Source organism: Cornus florida, unplaced genomic scaffold, assembly GCF_030987335.1.
Source record: "Cornus florida cultivar Cherokee Brave unplaced genomic scaffold, ASM3098733v1 CherokeeBrave_3.0.0_Hap2_Chr05, whole genome shotgun sequence".
Lineage (NCBI taxonomy): Eukaryota > Viridiplantae > Streptophyta > Magnoliopsida > Cornales > Cornaceae > Cornus > Cornus florida.
The window spans coordinates 109,664,330-109,684,994 of record NW_026775575.1 but is presented as its reverse complement, the minus strand read 5'-3'; the positions used below and the strand labels follow the sequence as shown (position 1 = coordinate 109,684,994).

Below are 20,665 nucleotides of genomic sequence, written 5' to 3'. Positions count from 1 at the left end.
ATTATGCATGTTTAATTGGGTTAGAACATAGGTTTTATGAAATTGATTCATGTCTGTTCTTGTGTTATGAATTGATAAAATGCATGATTTTGATTTGATTTCTTATGTGAATTTTTACATGTTTAAATTATGTATTTTTCATATCTATGGAATGATGGAACGTATAAACATGCCTAGGATTCCTGAACATTAAATAGGGACTAGGTTTGGGTTTTAATAAATTTAAATAGACTCAATCATAATGATGCTTGCTATTTGAATGTTTTAAACAAACGAATGGATTGAATCTTTTAAAATATTTTAGCAATTGAGATTAAATGTGTAGGATGAATTGGATATAGAGAATCCTAATTTAACAGTATAATAAAATATCATCATGTATAAGATTCAGTTTGTGTAGGACATATAATATAGGAAGTTTAAAGAAATAATAAGTCATTCCTATTATGTGATAACTTGATATCATATTTATCATAGTTATTTATGGAATGTTTGATGTATTTCCTTAATTATTACATCAATTGTTGGATTGTGTGGTTTAATGCACCGGTATGGGACGGTGGCATTCTAGGGATGGATTAACTTATCAGTTAAGTCCTACCTATTTTATATAAGGGAATGGACTAACTAAAATGTTAAGTCCTACTTATATTTAAGTCAGGTCAGCTGAACAAGTTGAATGACTTATGGAGGATTAATTTATTATATAAGGGAATGGATTAACTAAAATGTTAAGTCCTACTTATATTCAAGTCAGGTCAGCTGAACAAGTTGAATGACTTATGGAGGATTAATTTATACTGGATAGGATGGTTACTAGATTTTATATATATAAGTATGGTGCCATGATATGAGCTTGAGTCTCAGGATCAATGGTTAGGGCGCGTATATCGCTAGGGATGTGTAGCTAGATATAGTGTAGTTGTGTACCCTGGTAGGTCTAGGTACTCATGCCCACTATATGTGCGTTTTGCATGTTGCCTACTATTCAGGTTGAGACAACCCTATAGTCTAGTGAGGTTCCTTTAGTGTGTATATATATATATACGGACTACTAGTTACTGTTGGATTGACTAGGATGTATACGTGTATCGGATCTCTGCTTGGACTGTAGTAGAGTAGAACTTGTTTGTGGCCTGACCCACCATTATTTTTCAGGTGTTCGTCACGAGTAGAGGTCGTTCGTGCTAAGCGGGGATCAGTCTACTTCATTCTTCCGAAGTTACATAGGAGTTCCTTTATGATTCAGTTTCCTGTTTTAGATTACTGTCATTTGTTTAGTTTGGATTTTCTAGGGGTCCACACAGTATGGATTCCCGAGTTGTATTTTGGAGGATCAGTTGTATCAGAAGAGTTTATTAATTAATGAAAATATATTATGATGTTTATTATTAGATTATCATTTTAGTTTCTTGTCAGCATTTTATTTATTCTTCTTTATTCTTTTGTACTCTGTGTTCGTTTATTATCAATTTGTTTTGATATCCTCGGGTATTCGGGCGTGGGCGTGGGCGTGGGCCTGGCCAACCTGCATTCGAAAATCCGGGGGTATCACAAAATGATACTTGTTCTTAATGGTGACATGATTCAATTTTCGGTAATCAATGCACAACTTTAATGAACCATCTTTCTTTTTAGCACATTGCAAAGTTTGTGAAATTGATGCCAACTCTGTTTAAGGGCGGTCCAGATCCGCTTGTTGCGGATAGTTTCATGGATAGGGTGGAGAAGCATATTAATACTATGAATTTGGCAACGGACAAGTTGAAGATTACATTGGCTACTTACAATTTTGTGGGTGATGCTAAGATTTGGTGGAAGACCGTTTCTCACACCCATAATCTGGATACTATGACATATGCTACATTCAAGAAGTTGTATTATGAGAAGTACTTTCCGGTGCCTAAGCGGAGGGAACTAAAGAAGGAGTTTGATGGGTTAAAGCAAGGAAGTATGACAGTTACAGAGTATGAAAATAAGTTTACATCACTTTTGAGGTTTGCACCGGGAATTGCTAATGATGATGAAGGAAAGATAAAGAAATTTGTTGATGGCCTTGATCTTACCATTAGGCCAATTGTAGCTGCTTCAGAACCGACAGAGTATGCAAAAGCAGTGCGAAAAGCTTTAGTGGTTGAGGCTGAGAGTAAGGACAACAAGGCTATCAGGGAGTCCTACAAGCACAATAGGGGTATGAGTACTTTATCCGAAGGTCAATCAAGTAAGAAGCAGAAGCATGAGCAGTCAGGGTTCAGGGGACAGAAGCCAGTCAGATCTGCACCCACAGCTTCAGTGTCCATGGGGTCTTCTAGACCGAATGTTACTTGTTTCAGATACGGGCAGTTGGGACATTACAAGTCTCAATGCACTCAGACACAGGTAGCTCAGATGATTTGTTTCAAGTGTGGGCAGCCAGGGCATCATAAGTCCCAGTGTACTCAGATTCAGGTAGTGTTTGATGGATGTTTCGGGTGTGGCCAGCAGGGCCATAGGGTGAAAGATTGTCCACAGCGGGGCAGTGGTTTGGGCAGAGGTGGAGGTTCACAGCAGAGGCAGATGCAGTCTGCCACAGTTCAGTCAAGGTTTCGACCACCACCACCTCAGCCGTCTCAGCCAGCTATATCAGCCAAGAGTTCTCGACCTAGTAGGGGAGCTTCTTCGAGTGCACCTACTCAGCAGTCTGGCTATCAGGCAGGCAGTTCCCAGGGGCAGAGGACCCAGGGTCGCGTGTTTGCACTCACTCTAGCCGAGTCACCATCCAGTCCTTCAGTTGTTAGGGGTATGTTTCTTGTGTCCCATTCTTGGGCTCGTGTATTGTTTGATTCCGGTGCTTCTTATTCATTCATTGCTTCATCATTTGCACGGGCATTGGGTTTAGAGGTCAGTCAGTTAGACAGACCGCTTTGTGTTGACACACCTATCGGGGGTTCAATTGCTCTTAGTAGAGTTTGTAGGAGTTGTTCCATCACAATTGCCGGACGTGTTCTTGAGTTTGATCTCATCCTTCTCGAGATGACGGGATTTGACGTCATTCTTGGGATAGACTGGTTGTCATCCTTTAGAGCTGTCATTGATTGTTTCAGGGGCAGAGTTTCAGTGTGTACCCCGGATGGGGATTGTTTCTGTTTTGTGGGAGATCGGTGTGATCCTCTCACCCATTCATTTTATGGTGTTAGGGGTCGAGAGCGGCAGACATTCTTCTTTGCTAGTCTTTTCACCGATAATGACGTTGAGTTTTATGGGGTTGATTATCCAGCGGATGTACGTGATTTTCTGGATGTGTTTCCGGATGACTTGACTGAGTTGCCTCCACACCGAGAGGTAGAATTTGCTATTGATTTGATGCCTGGTACCGCGCCAATCTCTATGGCACCGTATCGTATGGCACTGATTGAATTAGAAGAATTGAAGAAGAAACTTGATGATTTGAGGATGAAAGGCTTTATCCGACCGAGTGTGTCACCGTGGGGTGCACCGGTCTTGTTCACTAAGAAGAAAGATGGTTCTTTGAGGTTGTGCATTGATTACCGAAAGTTGAATCATGCCACCATCAAGAACAAGTATCCTTTACCAAGGATAGATGATTTATCTGATCAGTTGAGGGGAGCCAGTTGTTTTTCGAAGATTGACTTGAGGTCTGGCTATTATCAGTTACGGGTTAGAGAGGAGGATATTCCAAAGACCGCGTTTCGTACGCGGTATGGACATTACGAGTTTCTTGTTATGCCTTTTGGTTTAACCAATGCACCGGTAGCATTCATGGATTTAATGAACCGTGTCTTCCACGATTACTTGGATCAGTTTGTGGTAGTTTTCGTGGATGATATTCTTGTGTATTCACGGACTCGGGAGGAGCACGAGGTCCATTTGAGTATAGTGTTGCAGATTCTACGGGAGCACCGTTTGTACGCCAAGGATGAAAAGTGTGAGTTTTGGCTGCAAAAGGTGAAATTTTTGGGACATGTTGTCTCGAAAGGTGGGGTTTTGTTGATCCTTCAAAAATAGAGGTAGTTTTGAGTTGGGAGCAACCCAAGAATGTCTTTGAGATCCGGAGTTTCCTTGGCCTAGCGGGTTATTATCGGAGATTTGTGAAGGATTTTTCCCGTTTGGCAGCTCCTATGACTAGATTGACTAGGAAAGGGATCAAGTTTGCATGGAATGAGGCCTGTGAGTCATCCTTTCAAGAGTTGAAAACAAGGTTGACTACGGCTCCGGTGTTGGTGATACCTGAGCGTGGCTTAGGTTATGTGATTTATTGTGACGCCTAACGTGATGGTTTGGGTTGTGTACTGATGCAAGATGATAGAGTAGTGGCTTATGGGTCTCAACAGTTGAAGACTCACGAGCTTAACTACCCTACTCATGACTTAGAGTTAGCGGCAGTTGTATTTGCTTTGAAGTGTTGGAGACACTATTTGTATGGTGGGAGATTTGAGGTGTTCTTGAACCACAAGAGTCTCAAGTACCTTTTCTCCCAAAAGGACTTAAATAACAGACAGAGGCGATGGGTTGAATTCTTAGAAGACTATAACTTTGATTTGCAGTATCATCCTGGCAAGGCAAATGTGGTAGCTGATGCTTTAAGCTGGAAATCTCGTGGGACTTTGGCTAGTTTAGCCATTCGGAAATGGAAGATGCTGAAAGATTTGGCTGAAATGGGATTATATTGTTTTGATGATCATGATGATGCCAGTGAGTCAGCATTCTTGTTTACTCTCGTGGCTTAACCCACTCTTGTTAGATGGGTGATTGAGTCACAGAGACAGGATTCAAATTTGGATGCCATTTACACTTTGATCTCCAGTGGCGAGACCGTGAAGGATTGAACCTTACATGCAGATGGAGGTCTACGGTTTAAAGGTTTGTTGGTTGTTCCTACAGTTTGTCGTGAGGACGTCTTACGGGAGTTTCATACTTCCCGCTTTGCAGTTCATCCAGGTGGTACCAAAATGTATCACAATCTGAGACGTCAGTATTAGTGGAATGGAATGAAGAAGGATGTTGCACAGTTTGTAGCTAAGTGCCTTACCTGTCAGCAGGTGAAGGCCGAGCACCAGAGACCAGCTGGTTTATTGCAGCCGTTGCCGGTAACGCAGTGGAAATGGGAGGAGATTGCAATGGATTTTGTGACAGGTCTTCCTAGGTCACGGAGGGGAAATGAAGCCGTATGGGTCATTATCGATAGATTGACCAAGACGGCTCACTTCTTGCCTATTGAGGCAACAGATGACGCTGAGACACTCGGTGTACTTTATGTGAAAGAGATTATGAGATTGCATGGAATTCCAGTGGCTATTGTGTCGGATAGGGATGCTAAGTTCACCTCGAAGTTCTGGGAAGGACTTTAAGCAACGTTTGGCTCAGCGTTGCACCTTAGTACTGCATTTCATCCATAGACGGACGGCCAGTTGGAGCGTACCATCCAGATCTTGGAGGATATGCTTCGAGCCTGTGTACTTGACTTGTGTGGTAGTTGGGAGGATCACCTTTCACTTATTGAGTTTGCCTACAACAATAGTTAACAGGCGAGTATTCAGATGGATCCATCTGAGGCGTTGTATGGTAGACCTTGTAGGTCTCATGTCTGTTGGACTGAGGTGGGCGAGACAACTGCCTTAGGACCCGACATTGTACTCGAGACTACCGAGAAGATTAAGCTGATCAGACAGAGATTGCTTACAGCTCAGAGCCGACAGAAGAGTTATGCAGATAGGCGGAGATGACCGCTATCCTTTGAGGTGGGAGACCATGTTTTTCTTCGGGTTTCTCCAAGGAAGGGGTTGATGAGGTTCGGGAAGAGTGGCAAGTTATCGCCACGATTTATTGGACATTTTGAGATCTTGGACCGCGTAGGAGAGGTTGCCTACAGACTAGCATTGCCACCACAGATGGACAGGGTTCATAATGTCTTTCATGTGTCAATGCTACGGAAGTACGAGCCAGATCCGTCTCATATTTTGAGTTGGGTTGATGTGGACATTGATGAGGATGTTTCCTACGAAGAGGGACCAGTTCAGATTCTTGACACACAACAGAAGGTGTTAATGAAAAAGACGATATCGTTGGTAAAGGTTCTTTGGAAGTATCATGGAGTTGAGGAGGCTACTTGGGAGCTCGAACAGGAGATTCGCTCCAAGTATCCAGAGTTGTTTTCTCCCTCAGGTATGGCCTGATTTCGGGGACGAAATCTTTTAAAGTTGGGGAGAATGTAATGTTGTGATATATATGTATATATATATATATAATTAATGTTAAAAGAAAAAGAAATAAAATAAGTGGGCCCCACCACTATATTAAAAACATCAAAAAGGCCATAAGGCCATTACAGATACACATTTTAATTCTCTTTCTCGGCAATTTCCATGTTCTCTCTCTGGAATATTTGTTTTATTTTTGCTTTCACCATTCAAAGCTTGATCTAGCTCTATTCCTTTGAAATTTGGTAGAATATTGTGAAGCAAAATTGTTGAGCTCGTCGAGGCCGTCAATTTGATAGGAACCAATCATCATTTGGTGCACTCCAAGGAGTTCGAAATTCTAGGGTTCTTGGGCTCAAATTGGGGGTTTTCATCAATTTGAGGTAGGGGTGTTCTAATCTACAATTTCTTGGCCTTTGGTGAATTTTTCCCCTTAAATTTGATTCTAAGTATGCTAAATTTTAATTACTTAGCTTGTTATTGTTGTAGTTCTTTGTAATTACAATGATAATTGTACTCCTTGTGTTATTTGAGTTCATATACATGTCTATTTTTATTACGGTAAATGAGCATGCTTAGTGTTTAATGTGTTGTATGTTTCCATGATTATTTATTTATTTATTGTCTTGAAGAAAAATGGATGCTATGGTTATAAATAAATAAAGGAAAGGAATGTTAAGAAATTTTCATTAAATTGCGATGATAATGTAAATGGAAATATGTGAAAACATATAGTTAAATTAATGATTTGAAGCATGAAGTATTCATGCATCCATTGGGAAAGAGAAAGGAGGAAAAATTTATTGTTAGAACAAATAAAATTGTTTTGGGGAAAATATTTTCTAAAAGTGTTGCAAAAACCGGACGCCTAGGAGGCGCCTAGTGGTCCGTGATGTTGGTGTAATCTAGAAGGGAATATAGTTGAGTTAACTAGGTCGGGTGCGACGCCCTGGAGGTGCCTTGTGGTCGTGGATAGTTAGCCAACCTTCCTTTCGTGACGCCATGGAGGTGCCTTGGGTCGGACTATACTAACGGTTTGGTTGTTGAAACGGAATTGTTTCTGAAATGGGGAGTGACATTTGCATAACATTGCACTTCATGACATCGTGGTAAATTTGTGATTGGTTGATATTTGTTATATACTTGTTATTGTGGTTGAAAATGGGTGTTTTCCGATAGCATGATCACGTTCACTTTTTATCTATTCATTGTATGGATTCACGGGGACATAAGAAGTGTGTCTTAGACACTTCCTACTGAGCTTATGCTCACCCCCTTATTTTGAACATTTTTTTTCAGGATATGGAAAAGAGGTGGCGGACGACGGTCCACCACAGGTTTAAATGAGCTTGAAGACCCATTCTATTTTGTTATCTTTTGTATTAAACTCTAATATTTTGTAAATGTAATATTAACTACCTTGTGACACTTTAGTTTAATTAGTATAATGTTGTAAGCTATGAACTTTTAATTCTAGCTACATTTTATGGACTATAATTTGATATAACTTAAGTGGGTTCCATGTTTTTGTATGTATGTAACCATTTTGGGAATGTAGTATAATATCTGAATTGTGCGTTGGGACGGGATAAGTTAGATATAAGGCCCAGTGAGGCCACTGCATTTATTTTTTGTATTTCAACAGGTTGTTAAGGAACATTTTCTGCGGAAGTCATGCCGAAATTTTTATAGATTTTTATTATTATTTTGGTATCTTTTCGAGTCGTTACATATGACTCCACTCTTATCAGATCCAACTGGCATAGGAGTGGTAGGAGCAAATTGTGTAGACTGCTGCCCCTGAAACTGAGATGAACCACCCATGTTCCTCTTCCAAGAAGATCCTTCCGAAGATGGCCTGCACCCCTCTTTTGTTTCCACTGTTCCCTCCTTGCATTTTTATCTTTGATATCAACCTCAAGCATCAAAGCCCTTTCCACTGCTTCAGAATAAACTTTGCTAAACTGTGCCATTATAAACGGCCTCATTCGGCCATTAAGACCGGAAACAAACTTTCGAGTCTTGTCAACTTCATATCTCACCATTTCCAAAGGAAAGCGAGAAAGTGAAGTGAATTTGTTCTCATACTCTGCCACTGACATGTTACCTTGGATAAGGCCAAGAAACTGGTCTTTTAGCTCCCATCTTTTAGAAATCAAAAAATACTTTTCATAGAATAGTTCCTTGAACTTGTCCCAGATCATCTCTTCCACCTTATGCCGATTCGTAACCGTCTTCCACCAAAGTTTGGCATCCTTAGCAAACTTGTAAGTTGCTAGGATGATCTTCAGGTGATCCTTTTTCACATCCATTAAGGTCAACTGAGTTTCAACTTGATCCATGTAGTCGTCTGCTACTATTGTATCCGCACCGCCCTCAAATATTACTGGCAACAACTGAGAAAATCCCTTAATGATCTTGAGACGCTTCTGAGCTGGCGTCTCCTCAACTTGAACTCTAGGTTATGGTGCCGACTGCGACTGAGCAGCAATCGTTGCCCTCACGGCACTTTACAACAAACGATTCAACTCTAGTGCCACAGAACCTTTACCCACTTCTACAGGTACTTCAACTTTATCCCTCCTTATGGGGACAACTCTCGGGGGAATCAAGTCCCTAAGAAGTGTGTCCTCATCATTTAGCTCCTCCGAATTGGAGCTAGAGCTCTCGCCAACATCACCCCTAATCGGACTAGGAATAACTTCCCTGGTCTCCTCACGCCGTGACACCGTGCTATAAAACGAGGAAACGGTTCAAAAACATGACACTAAGGTCCATCTTGGATGACTCAACATGAAATGATGTTGTAACGACACTAAGCATGCAAAACAATACAAGAAACATTGTAACATGAACATTTAAGCACGTAAGCACATAAGCAGTTAATCATGCTTCTTCAAATAACAAGCAAGTACCAAATAGTCAAATAAACAACACAAATAACATTCCATGCAATCCCATGTAGGCCTCTACCCATCGTCCTATAGGTTTTCGAACCTAAGGCTCTAATACCATACCTGTAACGACCCAAATCCGTGGATCCAAACCGTTACTCAGGTCCTTACTCGAACCCGAGGTCATCTACGTCAAACCTAACATTCCAAGTGTCAAAACGTGCTTATCCGGATCAAAATCAAACTTTCCCAAAGCTCTAAGCAACCCAAGGGTCAAGAGTAAGCTACAAGGAAGAAGGAGAGATAAGACCCCAAAACAGGCTCATTTCGGTCAATCGAAGTGGAGCTTCGGTCAACCGAAGCAAGCCTTCCTGAACCGGTCGACTGACACACTACTTCGGTCGACCGAAATGGAGATCCCGAGAGTCCACAAAGAGGTTCGGTCGACCGATGAGCCATTTCGGTCGACCGAAGTGGCTTCTTCGAGCCCTGCATCTTGATCTGACCTACTACCTTATAAATGAACTAAAAATGAAAGGGAAGCTAATATGGAAACTTTACATCATAGACAACTTACATCAAAATGGATTGTCAAGCTTCTAATTATATCATCCGTTACATAACCAATGAATTTGATACATTTTACATCATATGCTTTACAAAACAAGTTCAAATTCAACAAAATACGTTCAAAATGCCCTTCAAGTTCTCTCAAGCCTGTGGTGGATTTTCATCCGCCAATTCCTTGCCGTGACCTGAAAAAAATGTAATATATATATTGGGGTGAGCAAATTGCTCAGTAAAAGGCACTTAAGACACGCCTCTTGTGTCCCCGTGAATCCTTATAAGGAATAGAACAATAGGAGATAGGGATCATACAATATCGGGGTAATACACAACATAACAATAATTCTCAATATAACCAAATGCAATGCAATGAGATGCAATGCATGCCAATGTCGCTCCCCGTTTTCATTCCAAAACCATCACTTTCAAACGGTTAATATAACCCGCCCTTTGGTGACCCCGCAGTGACACAAGAAAAGGATTGGCTAGTGTCCTTGACTCTTGGTACCCCCGCGACGTCATTATGGGCCCAGCTAGCTCAACCATGTTAGGGCGACTCCCTAGTTCCCTCTAGGTTATATTAACCCTCCGGCCCTTTGGTACCCCTGCGGTGACCAAGTTTTCATAAAACAGTTTCATCAAAACTCTTTCCCAAAAGTCCCATTTTTCCTTTCAAAACAATTCACTTTATGCAAGCCCAATGTTATGCATATGAATCTGATGCTTTCATTACAATAATACTAAGAGATTTCTCACAACATGATTAAGCATGTTCTCATACATCATTTATTGCATATTAACAACATAGTAAACATAAAAACTCATATACAAGCATGCTCATCATACAAATTAAATTAATACAAATCCTCATACATTCATACATGTTCCATCAAGTCAAAGTAATTATAATCACTACAATTAAGCATGCTAGTACATAAAATCAAGTAGATTAACTTACTAAAGCACAAGACTTTGTGGATTAAGGACCCCTACTCAAGTTTGATGCAAAACCCTTAAAATGGGTCTCCAAATTCGAAATCCCTAGGGAGGTTTAAAGCTGAAATTGGTGGTACTCACGCGTAGAGCTCGTCGTGTTCTTCGTTTTGCCTCAAACGGCACTCTAAAATTCAAAGTATTGAAGGAGTAATCAAGATTTGAAGTTAAAGGAAAAAGAAAAGAAAAAGAATGAGAGAATGAGGGGATTACAGAAGAGAGAAAATGAGACCATATATGTGTGGTCTCTAAACCACATTAAGAAATGGTGGTGAGTCCCAGCACCAACTTTTGACTTTTCCTTCTCTTTCACTTTAATTCCACACCACACACATATGTAATACATCACCAAAAAAAATGCTACATAAATCTCATAAAATAAAATATATGAAATGCAAGTGGACTTAACCAAAACCCCATACGCAAAACGTGAAAAGACGAAAATGCCCTCGCGGTAACAAAATTCCAGAAAAAAAAAAAAAAAAGCTGAAATTTAGAAACGTCACATCATAGCTATAAAATATGTCAAAACAGTCCAGTAACCCGTCAAAACCCATGGAGGAGCGTCGCCTGCCACTTCCCTTCCGTATCCTAAAAAAATGTTAAATAATGAGGTGAACTAAACGCTTAGTAGGAGGTGCCTAAGACACACCTTTTATGACCCCATGAATCCATATAGAGAATAGAAAGCATAAGAACGATATCATATCTCGGGAGTCGAGTAAAACCACTATATCATCAACAAATACACATATATCAACCAACTACCAAATGCACCAAGTATGCCAATGGTGTGCCATGCCATGCCATGTCACTCCCTGTTTCCGAAACAATACCGTTTCAACTTTCAAGCCGTTAGTGTATTCTGACCCAAGGCGCCTCAAAAGCGTCACAAAAGGAGGATTGACTAACTATCCACGACCACAAAGCACCTCTAAGGCGTCGCATCCAACCTAGTTAACTTAATCCCTAGTCTTCTCTAGAATACACTAACACCACGAACCACTAAGCCCTTCCTAGGCGTCCGGTTTTCACAAACACTTTCCAAAACAAATATTTCAAAATTATTTCATTTCATTTCAAAACAAATTTTCCCTTTCTTGCCCAATGCAATGCATGAATGCTTCATACTTTGATTACCATACCATGTCAAGTTCACAATTCTATACAATTCATCTATATCTCATTTGCATGTTTTTGGAAAAATTAAATTAATAAACTTTCAATTAACAATTTTGACAACATAGTATTTGACATTCAAGCATTCAAGTGCATATAATCAAAATCAATAAATAATACAAACAATTTCTATCACTTTCAACACATTTACACCTTGTCATGCTCATTATTCATAAAATGTCTATTATCATAAACAATACTCATAATTTAGTAAACAACTTAACAACTTTTATAAGAAAACTCACAAAAGTCAAAGAAAATTGTGAATTAGAAACCCCTACCTCCAAAAATTGGAAAAACCCCCAATTTGCTGAATCTAAACCCTAGAATTCAAAATTCTTAGGGTGCACTAAAACCACCTCTGCTCCAATCAAATCGAAGATCTTGACGCGCTCTCCGTTTTGCCGCAAACGGCTCCCAAAAATATCAAAAATTGAGGGAGAAATCTAACTTTATAATAGAGAAAGAAAAAGAAAAGGAAAAAGAAACTGATACACAGAGGAAGAAATAAATTATGCAAGAAAAGGAAGAAGCAATATGGTATGGCAACGACCATGTGGTCATTAAAATGACCAAAAGCATATGTGGGTCTCATAGAATAAAATAAATAAAAAAATCTTTTTTTTCATTATATATATATATATGTGTGTGTGTGCATACACTAAACCCACCACAACACATGTTTAAACACAATCACATAAAATACATCAAATAATAATGCATAATATGCAATGGACCCGGGAAAAAAAAAATCCCTGTACTCAACAACTCTTGTAGTAGGTCCCACCTGGGACTTCTTAGCCCCAAAAAACGGAAAAATGCCGAAATGACAAACTAGTGCATTTTCTAAGAGTAGTGAATTCAAGGAAATGCCCAAACCAACTCTCAAACACACGCGGCACACCCCATGGTGTCCAGCACGCAAAACGAAAAAAAAAAACTCACAAAATAAAAAAAATGGAAATATTACAAAATCATAGATATCTAGAGAGAAGATGAGAGTTATTTTTATTTGTCTGTGTGAATCTGGATTCCCTAAGTCCTGTGTCTTGGTCCTCTGTGTTTTGCAGAATCATGCTAGTCTGGAATAAAGGTAACAAGAAGTCATATATTCTAGTATGGGGCTTTTGATTTTTGATAGCATCGACCCCATCTTTGAAAGAAAAAAATGTGTGTTGAAAATGAGACACCTGCTGCTTTCTGAAGCCTCTCATTTGAGATTCTTATCCTATTGTTAGAAATTTCCAAATAGATTCGACATTACTTTTGCACAAACTCAGAATTAAATACCAGAAACCAAAATGCTGACTGCTGCTTAATCATAATTCATTTATACCTTTATAATCACTCAGTTACTGTCAATATATATTTTTGAGTCCATAATACACTTGAGACTCTTTCCCTTTCATTTGATCAAATTAAAATGGGGACCTTTGCTTTCTTCATCCTCTCTCACTCTTTGATTTCTTCCCTTACGTATATAAAATTCTGCTTTGCATTTAACAAAATAACTTCAAACCAATCCATCAGTGATGGACAAATTTTAGTTTCCTCAGGTCAAAGATTTGAGCTGGGCTTCTTCTCTCCTGGCAATAACAAAAATAGGTATCTGGGAATATGGTACAAGAATGCTCCACATATAGCTGTGTGGGTTGCTAACAGAAATAGCCCAATTACAGATTCAAGTGGAGTTTTAACCATCACCAACAATGCAACACTTGTTCTTCACAACCGAATGAAGAGCCCAATCTGGTCTTCGAATACATCAAGAGTAGCTGAAAGCCCCTTTGTGCAGCTATTAGATACTGGAAACCTTGTTATCATGGACAAGACTAGGCGGAGCACAGAAAGCTATATATGGCAGAGCTTTGATTTTCCATCTGACACAAGGTTACCGGATATGAAGATAGGAAAGGAATCCGATGATGATCTGGAGCGATATCTGGTGTCGTGGAAAAGTGCTGATGATCCATCTCCAGGAGCTTTCACATACAGAATTGATGATAATCATGGACTGCCTCAGTTGGTTATACTCGGGGGATCAGCAAAGACATACCGCACTGGGCCTTGGAATGGAATTCAATTCAGTAGTTTTACTAGATTCATAAATCTAGCTTATTCACCAGTTTTTGTTTACAACAAGGACAACTCGTATTATGTGTATGAGCCGTACAATTACACAGCTTTTACGAGGCTAACTTTGAATCAGTCAGGCTTTCTTCAACGTTATAGACTGAATGAAAGAAGCAATGAATGGTCTCTCTTGTATACATTACCAAAGGACCAGTGTGACAGTTATAGGCAGTGTGGTGCTAATGGTATTTGCAGAATTCAGAAAGCACCAGTATGTGAGTGTTTGAATGGGTTCACTCCCAAATTACAAGAAGATTGGCAAATGCAAGACTGGTCAAGTGGATGCATGAGGAGGACGGCACTGGATTGCCAGAGTGAAGAGGGCTTTTTGAAAGTTGAGAAGGTGAAACTGCCCGATCTTTTGGATCAGTTCTGGTTAAACAAGAGTATGAGCCTCAGGGAGTGCAAGGCAGAGTGCTTGAAAAACTGTTCTTGCGTGGCTTATGCTAATTCAAACATTAGTGAAGGAGGCAGTGGCTGCTTGATGTGGTTTGGAGATCTAATTGATATTAGAGAGTTCACTGGAGAAGGTAACGATTATGATATCTATATCCGGTTAGCAGCCTCTGAACTAGGTAAGTGTATATTTTTGATACTCTATAATGATGATATTTCCCCTTCACTTTCAAACTATTTCAGGGTTGAGCCAAAAAGCCTTAGACCATTATTATTGCATGATTATTTTTAGTTGCAGAAAGTTTTTAACTGTATCAGCTACTTTCTTGAATCACTGTTCCTACACTATGTAGTGGTAGAGTCCAAATTAATATGGTTACAAACAAGTAAAAGGGCAAGAATAAAAACTGCAGCCCAACTTTAATGGTATGTTCTGATATATTTACTGAAAAATAATTTTGTAAAATGAAGTAGTACTAATATGTTCTGTTCTTGTTTCTGTTCTAGAATCAATCCATAATTCAAATAAGAAGAATAAACTGGTGATTATTCTTGTGGTATCTTCCCTTTCTGGACTGCTTATAATGGGCATGGTACTATGGTGCGGCATATGGAAGAAGAGGATTAAGAGAAAAGGTTAGCATACACATCATCTCTGCCTACATTTGTTTGAAAGAGTTTTATTGTTAAGCTTGTCAGTGACAGTTTACAGAAAGATTATAGTTGAATGCTTTTTCTAAACAAAATTATTTACCCTTTTTCTAGGTGAAGACTGGGAGTTACCTTTAGTTGATTTCTCCACCATTGTTACGGCTACTAACAACTTTTCCCTTGCAAATATGCTCGGAGAGGGAGGCTTTGGTCCAGTTTACAAGGTTAATTGGGTCACATTTAGTCATTCAATCATCTCCTAAAGAAAGTATATATGTGTCATCACTATGCATCTTGCACAATCAAAAAATTAACTGCATCTTGCGTAATCAAAATATTAACTGCATCTTGTATATAAAAATTGCAGGCAAATCTTTCAAATGGACAAGAAATAGCAGTGAAGAGGCTGTCCAGGAATTCCAGACAGGGTCTTGAGGAATTTAAGAATGAGGTCACTTTGATAGCCAAACTTCAGCATAGAAATCTTGTGAGGCTTCTGGGCTGCTGCATTCAAAAAGAAGAAAGGATGTTAATCTATGAGTATATGTCCAACAAAAGCTTGGATTATTTTATTTTTGGTATGAGACTGTTAATTAGTCCCCTATCTGCTCAATCAATATTATCACTTTAATTAAGCTATTTCTTTATAATTCATTTTATGCTTGATTTCATGTGGGATTTACGATAGTTGGAAGTGGATGTGCAGATCAAGATCGCAGTGCATTATTGCCATGGGGAAAGCGCTTTAACATTTTTATGGGGATTGCGCGAGGACTTCTCTACCTCCACCAAGATTCAAGATTAAGAATTATTCACAGGGATCTAAAAACTAGCAATATATTGCTAGACAGTGAAATGAACCCAAAAATTTCTGACTTTGGATTAGCAAGAAATTTTGAGAGTGACCAAATTTATGCAAAAACAAGAAGAGTTATTGGAACACAGTAAGTTATTATATAAACTAAAATCAAAACTCTGTTATATTTTATCTTTTCAAAATTTCATATGAGATACCATTTATTCAGTGGCTATATGTCCCCCGAGTATGTAGTTCATGGGAAGTTTTCTATGAAATCCGATGTCTTCAGCTTTGGTGTGCTCTTATTAGAGATAGTGAGTGGCAGAAGGAACAGAGGGTTTTTTCATTCAAAGCACAACCATAACTTGTTGGGACATGTAAGCAACTCTCTCTCTCTCTTTCTCTCTCTCACACACACACAGACACGGCGGCTAGCTCCTGAACTCTTGCAATTATGGATGCCTTTTTCTGTGAATGGCTATATGCATTTTTTTTTGGTTAAGTTGTGAATGGCTATAAGCACAAGGATTGCAATTGTCTTAGGCATGGATACTGTGGCATGAAGATAAGGGCTTGGAACTGATGGATGCATGTTTGAAGGATTCATGTGTTGAATCGTCTCAAGTGCTGAGATGTATTCAAGTCGGTCTCTTATGTGTGCAAAAACTCTCCGAAGACAGGCCACCAATGTCATCTGTAGTTTCCATGTTGGGTAACGAAGGATCAACAATACCTCAACCAAAGCAGCCCGGTTTTTTCACGGAAAGTTCCAGTACTGATGATGAAGTTGAATCTAAAGATATAGGGTCCCACACAAATGATACAGCAACTATAACAATGCTGGAACCTAGATAGATTATTCATGTAAAATAATAATTCAACCATAACGTTTTGTAATATTGAGACGGTAATGCGACATCAGGCACTGTATCTTATTTATCTCTTATTGTTTGTATTTTTGCATTAATCTTCAACGCTCTTTGTTGTTTAACAAATCAATGTCCCCATATTAACTTTTTAATGGTTATAACGAAATTAATTTGATCAATATGACATTTGCGCACACACATTTGCCGTTAACACTAGTACCTGCATATATCATCCACCTTCGCATGGTTGACCATCTTGGTTGGAGAACTTTGAAATGCCTCCTCAAACCCCACCACCCACCCCCACACACCGGACTCACATATGTCACACATATATATGCATAGAATTCCTCCACGTCATACATAAATCCTTTTGACCGGAGTTGAACTGAAATTGATTACAACAGCTCTACCAATTTGTGGTGAGGTTTGTAAGTACTTGCTGTCGTTTGTTGACTTGAGAAAGGTTTGTCAAAAATATCTTATTTTCTTATGCAGAGATGAAACTGAATGAGCATTAATGTCATGTTTTGCAAAACTGAATTAGAATTTTGAATACGAGTTTTAAAAAAATTTAGTACAAAGTTTGAATTAAATTTGTTCTCATTCCAAATTTAAAGCATCAATTCAATACTCCCAAATACGACATAAATTGTTTTAGTTTTGCTCCTTTAATTTTCGAGAGGGAAAGACTAAGAGCAGTAAATGGAGGGACTTCCTGTTAGAGTTGCTCTGCACAATCAACCGATTTTGATACCAGTTGTTGTGGCAGAAACGCAAAATAAATAACGTTATTCAAGGAATAAATAAGTAATCACGAAGAATAAAAAAAAAAAAAATCACACACAAGAACACAAAATATACATGATTCACCCAAATCTTAGGGTTACATCCATGGAGCACACTGAAAAAATTCACTATGAAGAAGATGAAGAATTACAATTGAGAATTTTCTCTCAATCTCTTTCAATTACTCTCTCTTGTATTGGTACAAATTTATCTCTAACTTTCACACACTCTAAAATCTGATTAACTTTCACACACTCTAAAATCTTATTAGAGTTGATATTTATAGAGTCTCAAATTTGTCCTATAAGAACTTGTGTTTTGTAGAATTCAAAACCAATAAGAAAGTTAAATCAGATCAGAAAACTGAATTTTCCCTAAACTTCAGCAGTCTTGAAGTTTCCATATAACTAAATTATAATGTTTTCAAATTTTACCATTTTTTATTTTCTAAAATTTTTTTATTTTTCAAGGGTATTTTCGTCTTTTCTCGTTTTACGTGCCGGATGTCCGGTTGTGTCCGAGTATTGGTTGGGACATTTCATTGTATTCAGGACTCTTTGAAATGTAAGGTTTGTTATTTTTACATTTTTCTATTTTTCGAGCCGAGAGGTCCCGTGCGGAACCCGCTACCGGAATTATCGTGTACGGGGGTGTTGTTTAGGTTTATTTACATCACATTTAGTTTATTTAATGTGTTATATATGGTGGAGAATTGTTATGTGTGTGTGTGTGTGTGTGTATATATATATATATATATATATATATATAATTGTGGTGTAAAAATAAAAAGAAAAAGAAATTTTTTTTTAATTAAAAGTGGTAGAACCCACCACTTATACAAATTGTGGCCAAAAGGCCACGTTGGCCTCACATTTTCACTCACTCCCGTAAGCTCTTTATCTCTCCCCCTTCTTGATCCATTTTCTTTTTCTTTTCAAAACAAAAATTTAATCATTGATTTCTCCTTCATCTTTTGGTATTTTTGGAAGCCGTTTGCGGCAAAACGAAGAGCGCGTCGAGGTCTACGATTTGATCGAAGAAAAAGTGGTTTTGGTGCACTATAGGGATTTCAAATTTATGACCCATTTTGAGGATTTTTCTACAAAATTGAGGTAGGGATTTCTAATTCACATTTTCTTAGATTTTAGTGAATTATCTTTTATTAATTGTTGTAAAGTATGCCTAACTTTTGTGGATTCTTGCAAAGATGACTTAATTGTTATACAAGTGATATGTGGTTATGTGTTAATTGTTATTTGAGGAGAAAGCTTGCTTAAATGATATATATAAGAAATGTGATTATGTGTTAGTTGATATTTTGTATATAAGCATGCCTATGTGGAATAGAATTTGTGTCTTGTATGTTTACTATGTTAAATCAAAGTTGAATGAAAGCATGAATTACACATTTTGAAATTTATTATGGAAAGCATGTGTGAAATTCAAAAGTTGAATTGTTTTAGAAGTATGAAGCATTCATGCATTCATTGGGAAAGAAAAAGAAAGGGAAAAGTGTTTTTTGAAGTAAATGAAATCGTTTTGAGAAAATTATTTTCGGAAAGTGTTTGCGAAAATTGGACGCCTAGAAAGCACCTAGTGGTTCGTGGTGTTGGTGTAGTCTAGAGGGGATTAGAGATTAAGCTAACTAGGCCGAATGCGACGCCTTAGAGGTGCCTTATGGTCGCTGATAGTTAGCCAATCCTCCCTTCGTGACACCTTGGAGGTGCCTTGGGTCGGAATGTATTAATGGTTTGGAAGTTGAAACGGTAATGTTTCGGAAAATGGGGAGCGACATGGATATGGCATTGCACTTCATTGGCATACATGGTATAATTGTGACTTGAATGACAGTTGTGGTTATATTTGACGTTGTGGTTATAGGATATATCACCAGTATAGTATAATTCCGTTCTCTTGATTTCTATTCTATACGTAGATTCACTGGGTCATAAGAGGTGTGTCTTAGGTACCTCCTACTGAGCGTTTAGCTCACCCCATTATTTAATATTTTTCAGGATATGGGAAGGAAGTGACGGACGACGCTCCTCCACGGGTCTTGATGAGTTAGTGGACTGTTTTGACATACTTTGTAGTTATGATCTCATTTAATTATTATTATTATTTTTTTATAAATCCTAGAATAACATGTATAATATGCATTGATATAAGAAAGGACAGTAATATCCTTAGTTGACCTCGGGTTCGGGTAAAGTCCCGATTAGCGATTCGAACCCACGGGTTCGAGTCGTTACATAAATCTTCCTAAAAACAAATTACCTAATCAGACTCCACAAAACCACAACACTTCCCTAGCTCTTTTTTTGCTACTAATTTCATACTTGTTGAACACTTCAATTGCAGCCTGACACATTAACATCTACCCAATCTGACACATTAATGACAATTGAATAAATCAGAGATTAGTTTGTAAACAAGACAGAAATTAGTAAAGAAAAATCAACAATAATGTTTGAATTCCTGTTGAAGAGCTTCTTCTAACAAAAATTCAGATTGATCCATCAAATCAGGGCTTAATCTGAACATGAGAATGCTGAACTCCATCTGATCGTCGTCCGTCAAGTCCTGCAAACCCAACAAGGCAGAGTTCCTCTTGAGGCTCTCGAACGTGATGACCCCTTTTATCACCGTCCAGAATATGCTGTTGATGGCAACTTTTCAGTTAAGTTAGATGGGACTTGGCTTTTAAATTTATAAATTGGGCCTAAATCGGGTTGGGATCTTTCAAAGCCCATACAATTCAGGTTAGGTTCGGGCTCAACCCGAATCCAACCCAAAATTTAAAAAAACTTCCATTTTTTTTTTTTTTCTTTCTTTCTTTTCAGCTTCCAAATCTTTGATATATATGTATCTATATATATATGAATTGTCTGTATGATTTACTAAAAACCTCAATTGGTCATTGATATATATATATACATATATATATATATATATATATATGATTGGAGAAAGAGAAAACCCAAATGCAAACAGGTATCAAAGAATTGCCAGCCCGAATAATTTATAAATAAAAATTTATTTAATAACAAATAAAAAGAAAAAAAGCTTTTTCTTTTTATATTTAAAATAAAATAAGGTAATTTTTTTTTTTTGTATTAATAAAAATAAAATTAGAAAAAATTTAAAAAATAATAATTGAATACTTCACAACTACAATACTAATAGTTTGATAAGATT

General features: G+C 38.1%; 3 protein-coding genes across 3 annotated transcripts; 2 read left to right on the top strand and 1 right to left on the bottom strand.

Annotated features, from left to right (window-relative positions):
• Positions 1-1,662: 1,662 nt before the first annotated feature.
• LOC132309950 (uncharacterized) lies at positions 1,663-5,348 on the top strand. Its single transcript, XM_059808199.1, has 3 exons — positions 1,663-2,816; positions 2,943-3,321; positions 5,196-5,348. The coding sequence occupies exons 1-3, from the start codon at positions 1,663-1,665 to the stop codon at positions 5,346-5,348; spliced, it is 1,686 nt and encodes a 561-aa protein (XP_059664182.1).
• Positions 5,349-7,790: 2,442 nt separating this feature from the next.
• LOC132309949 (uncharacterized) lies at positions 7,791-8,539 on the bottom strand. Its single transcript, XM_059808198.1, has 2 exons — positions 7,935-8,539; positions 7,791-7,815 (listed from the first exon to the last, which is right to left on the bottom strand). The coding sequence occupies exons 1-2, from the start codon at positions 8,537-8,539 to the stop codon at positions 7,791-7,793; spliced, it is 630 nt and encodes a 209-aa protein (XP_059664181.1).
• A 4,564-nt stretch (positions 8,540-13,103) lies between these two features.
• On the top strand, positions 13,104-16,798 carry LOC132308497 (G-type lectin S-receptor-like serine/threonine-protein kinase At4g27290). Its single transcript, XM_059806591.1, has 7 exons — positions 13,104-14,538; positions 14,867-14,995; positions 15,125-15,234; positions 15,378-15,588; positions 15,717-15,954; positions 16,036-16,186; positions 16,353-16,798. Exons 1-7 carry the CDS (start codon positions 13,254-13,256, stop codon positions 16,662-16,664), a joined length of 2,436 nt encoding a protein of 811 aa, XP_059662574.1. The 5' UTR covers positions 13,104-13,253; the 3' UTR covers positions 16,665-16,798.
• The last annotated feature ends 3,867 nt before the right edge of the window (positions 16,799-20,665 follow it).

What these genes read in the sequence shown, in the direction of transcription:
- LOC132309950 (XM_059808199.1), top strand. Translation starts at nt 1,663, where the DNA reads ATGCCAACTCTGTTTAAGGGCGGTCCAGATCCGCTTGTTGCGGATAGT. An exon ending in CATTCTTGGGCTCGTGTATT is followed by an intron (nt 2,817 to 2,942) that starts GTTTGATTCCGG and finishes AATTGCTCTTAG; the next exon opens with TAGAGTTTGTAGGAGTTGTT. An exon ending in AGTTGCCTCCACACCGAGAG is followed by an intron (nt 3,322 to 5,195) that starts GTAGAATTTGCT and finishes AGATTGACCAAG; the next exon opens with ACGGCTCACTTCTTGCCTAT.
- LOC132309949 (XM_059808198.1), bottom strand. Translation starts at nt 8,539, where the DNA reads ATGGATCAAGTTGAAACTCAGTTGACCTTAATGGATGTGAAAAAGGAT. An exon ending in TTGGATCTGATAAGAGTGGA is followed by an intron (nt 7,816 to 7,934) that starts GTCATATGTAAC and finishes AAATAAATGCAG; the next exon opens with TGGCCTCACTGGGCCTTATA.
- LOC132308497 (XM_059806591.1), top strand. Translation starts at nt 13,254, where the DNA reads ATGGGGACCTTTGCTTTCTTCATCCTCTCTCACTCTTTGATTTCTTCC. An exon ending in GAAGAGGATTAAGAGAAAAG is followed by an intron (nt 14,996 to 15,124) that starts GTTAGCATACAC and finishes CCCTTTTTCTAG; the next exon opens with GTGAAGACTGGGAGTTACCT. An exon ending in GCTTTGGTCCAGTTTACAAG is followed by an intron (nt 15,235 to 15,377) that starts GTTAATTGGGTC and finishes TAAAAATTGCAG; the next exon opens with GCAAATCTTTCAAATGGACA.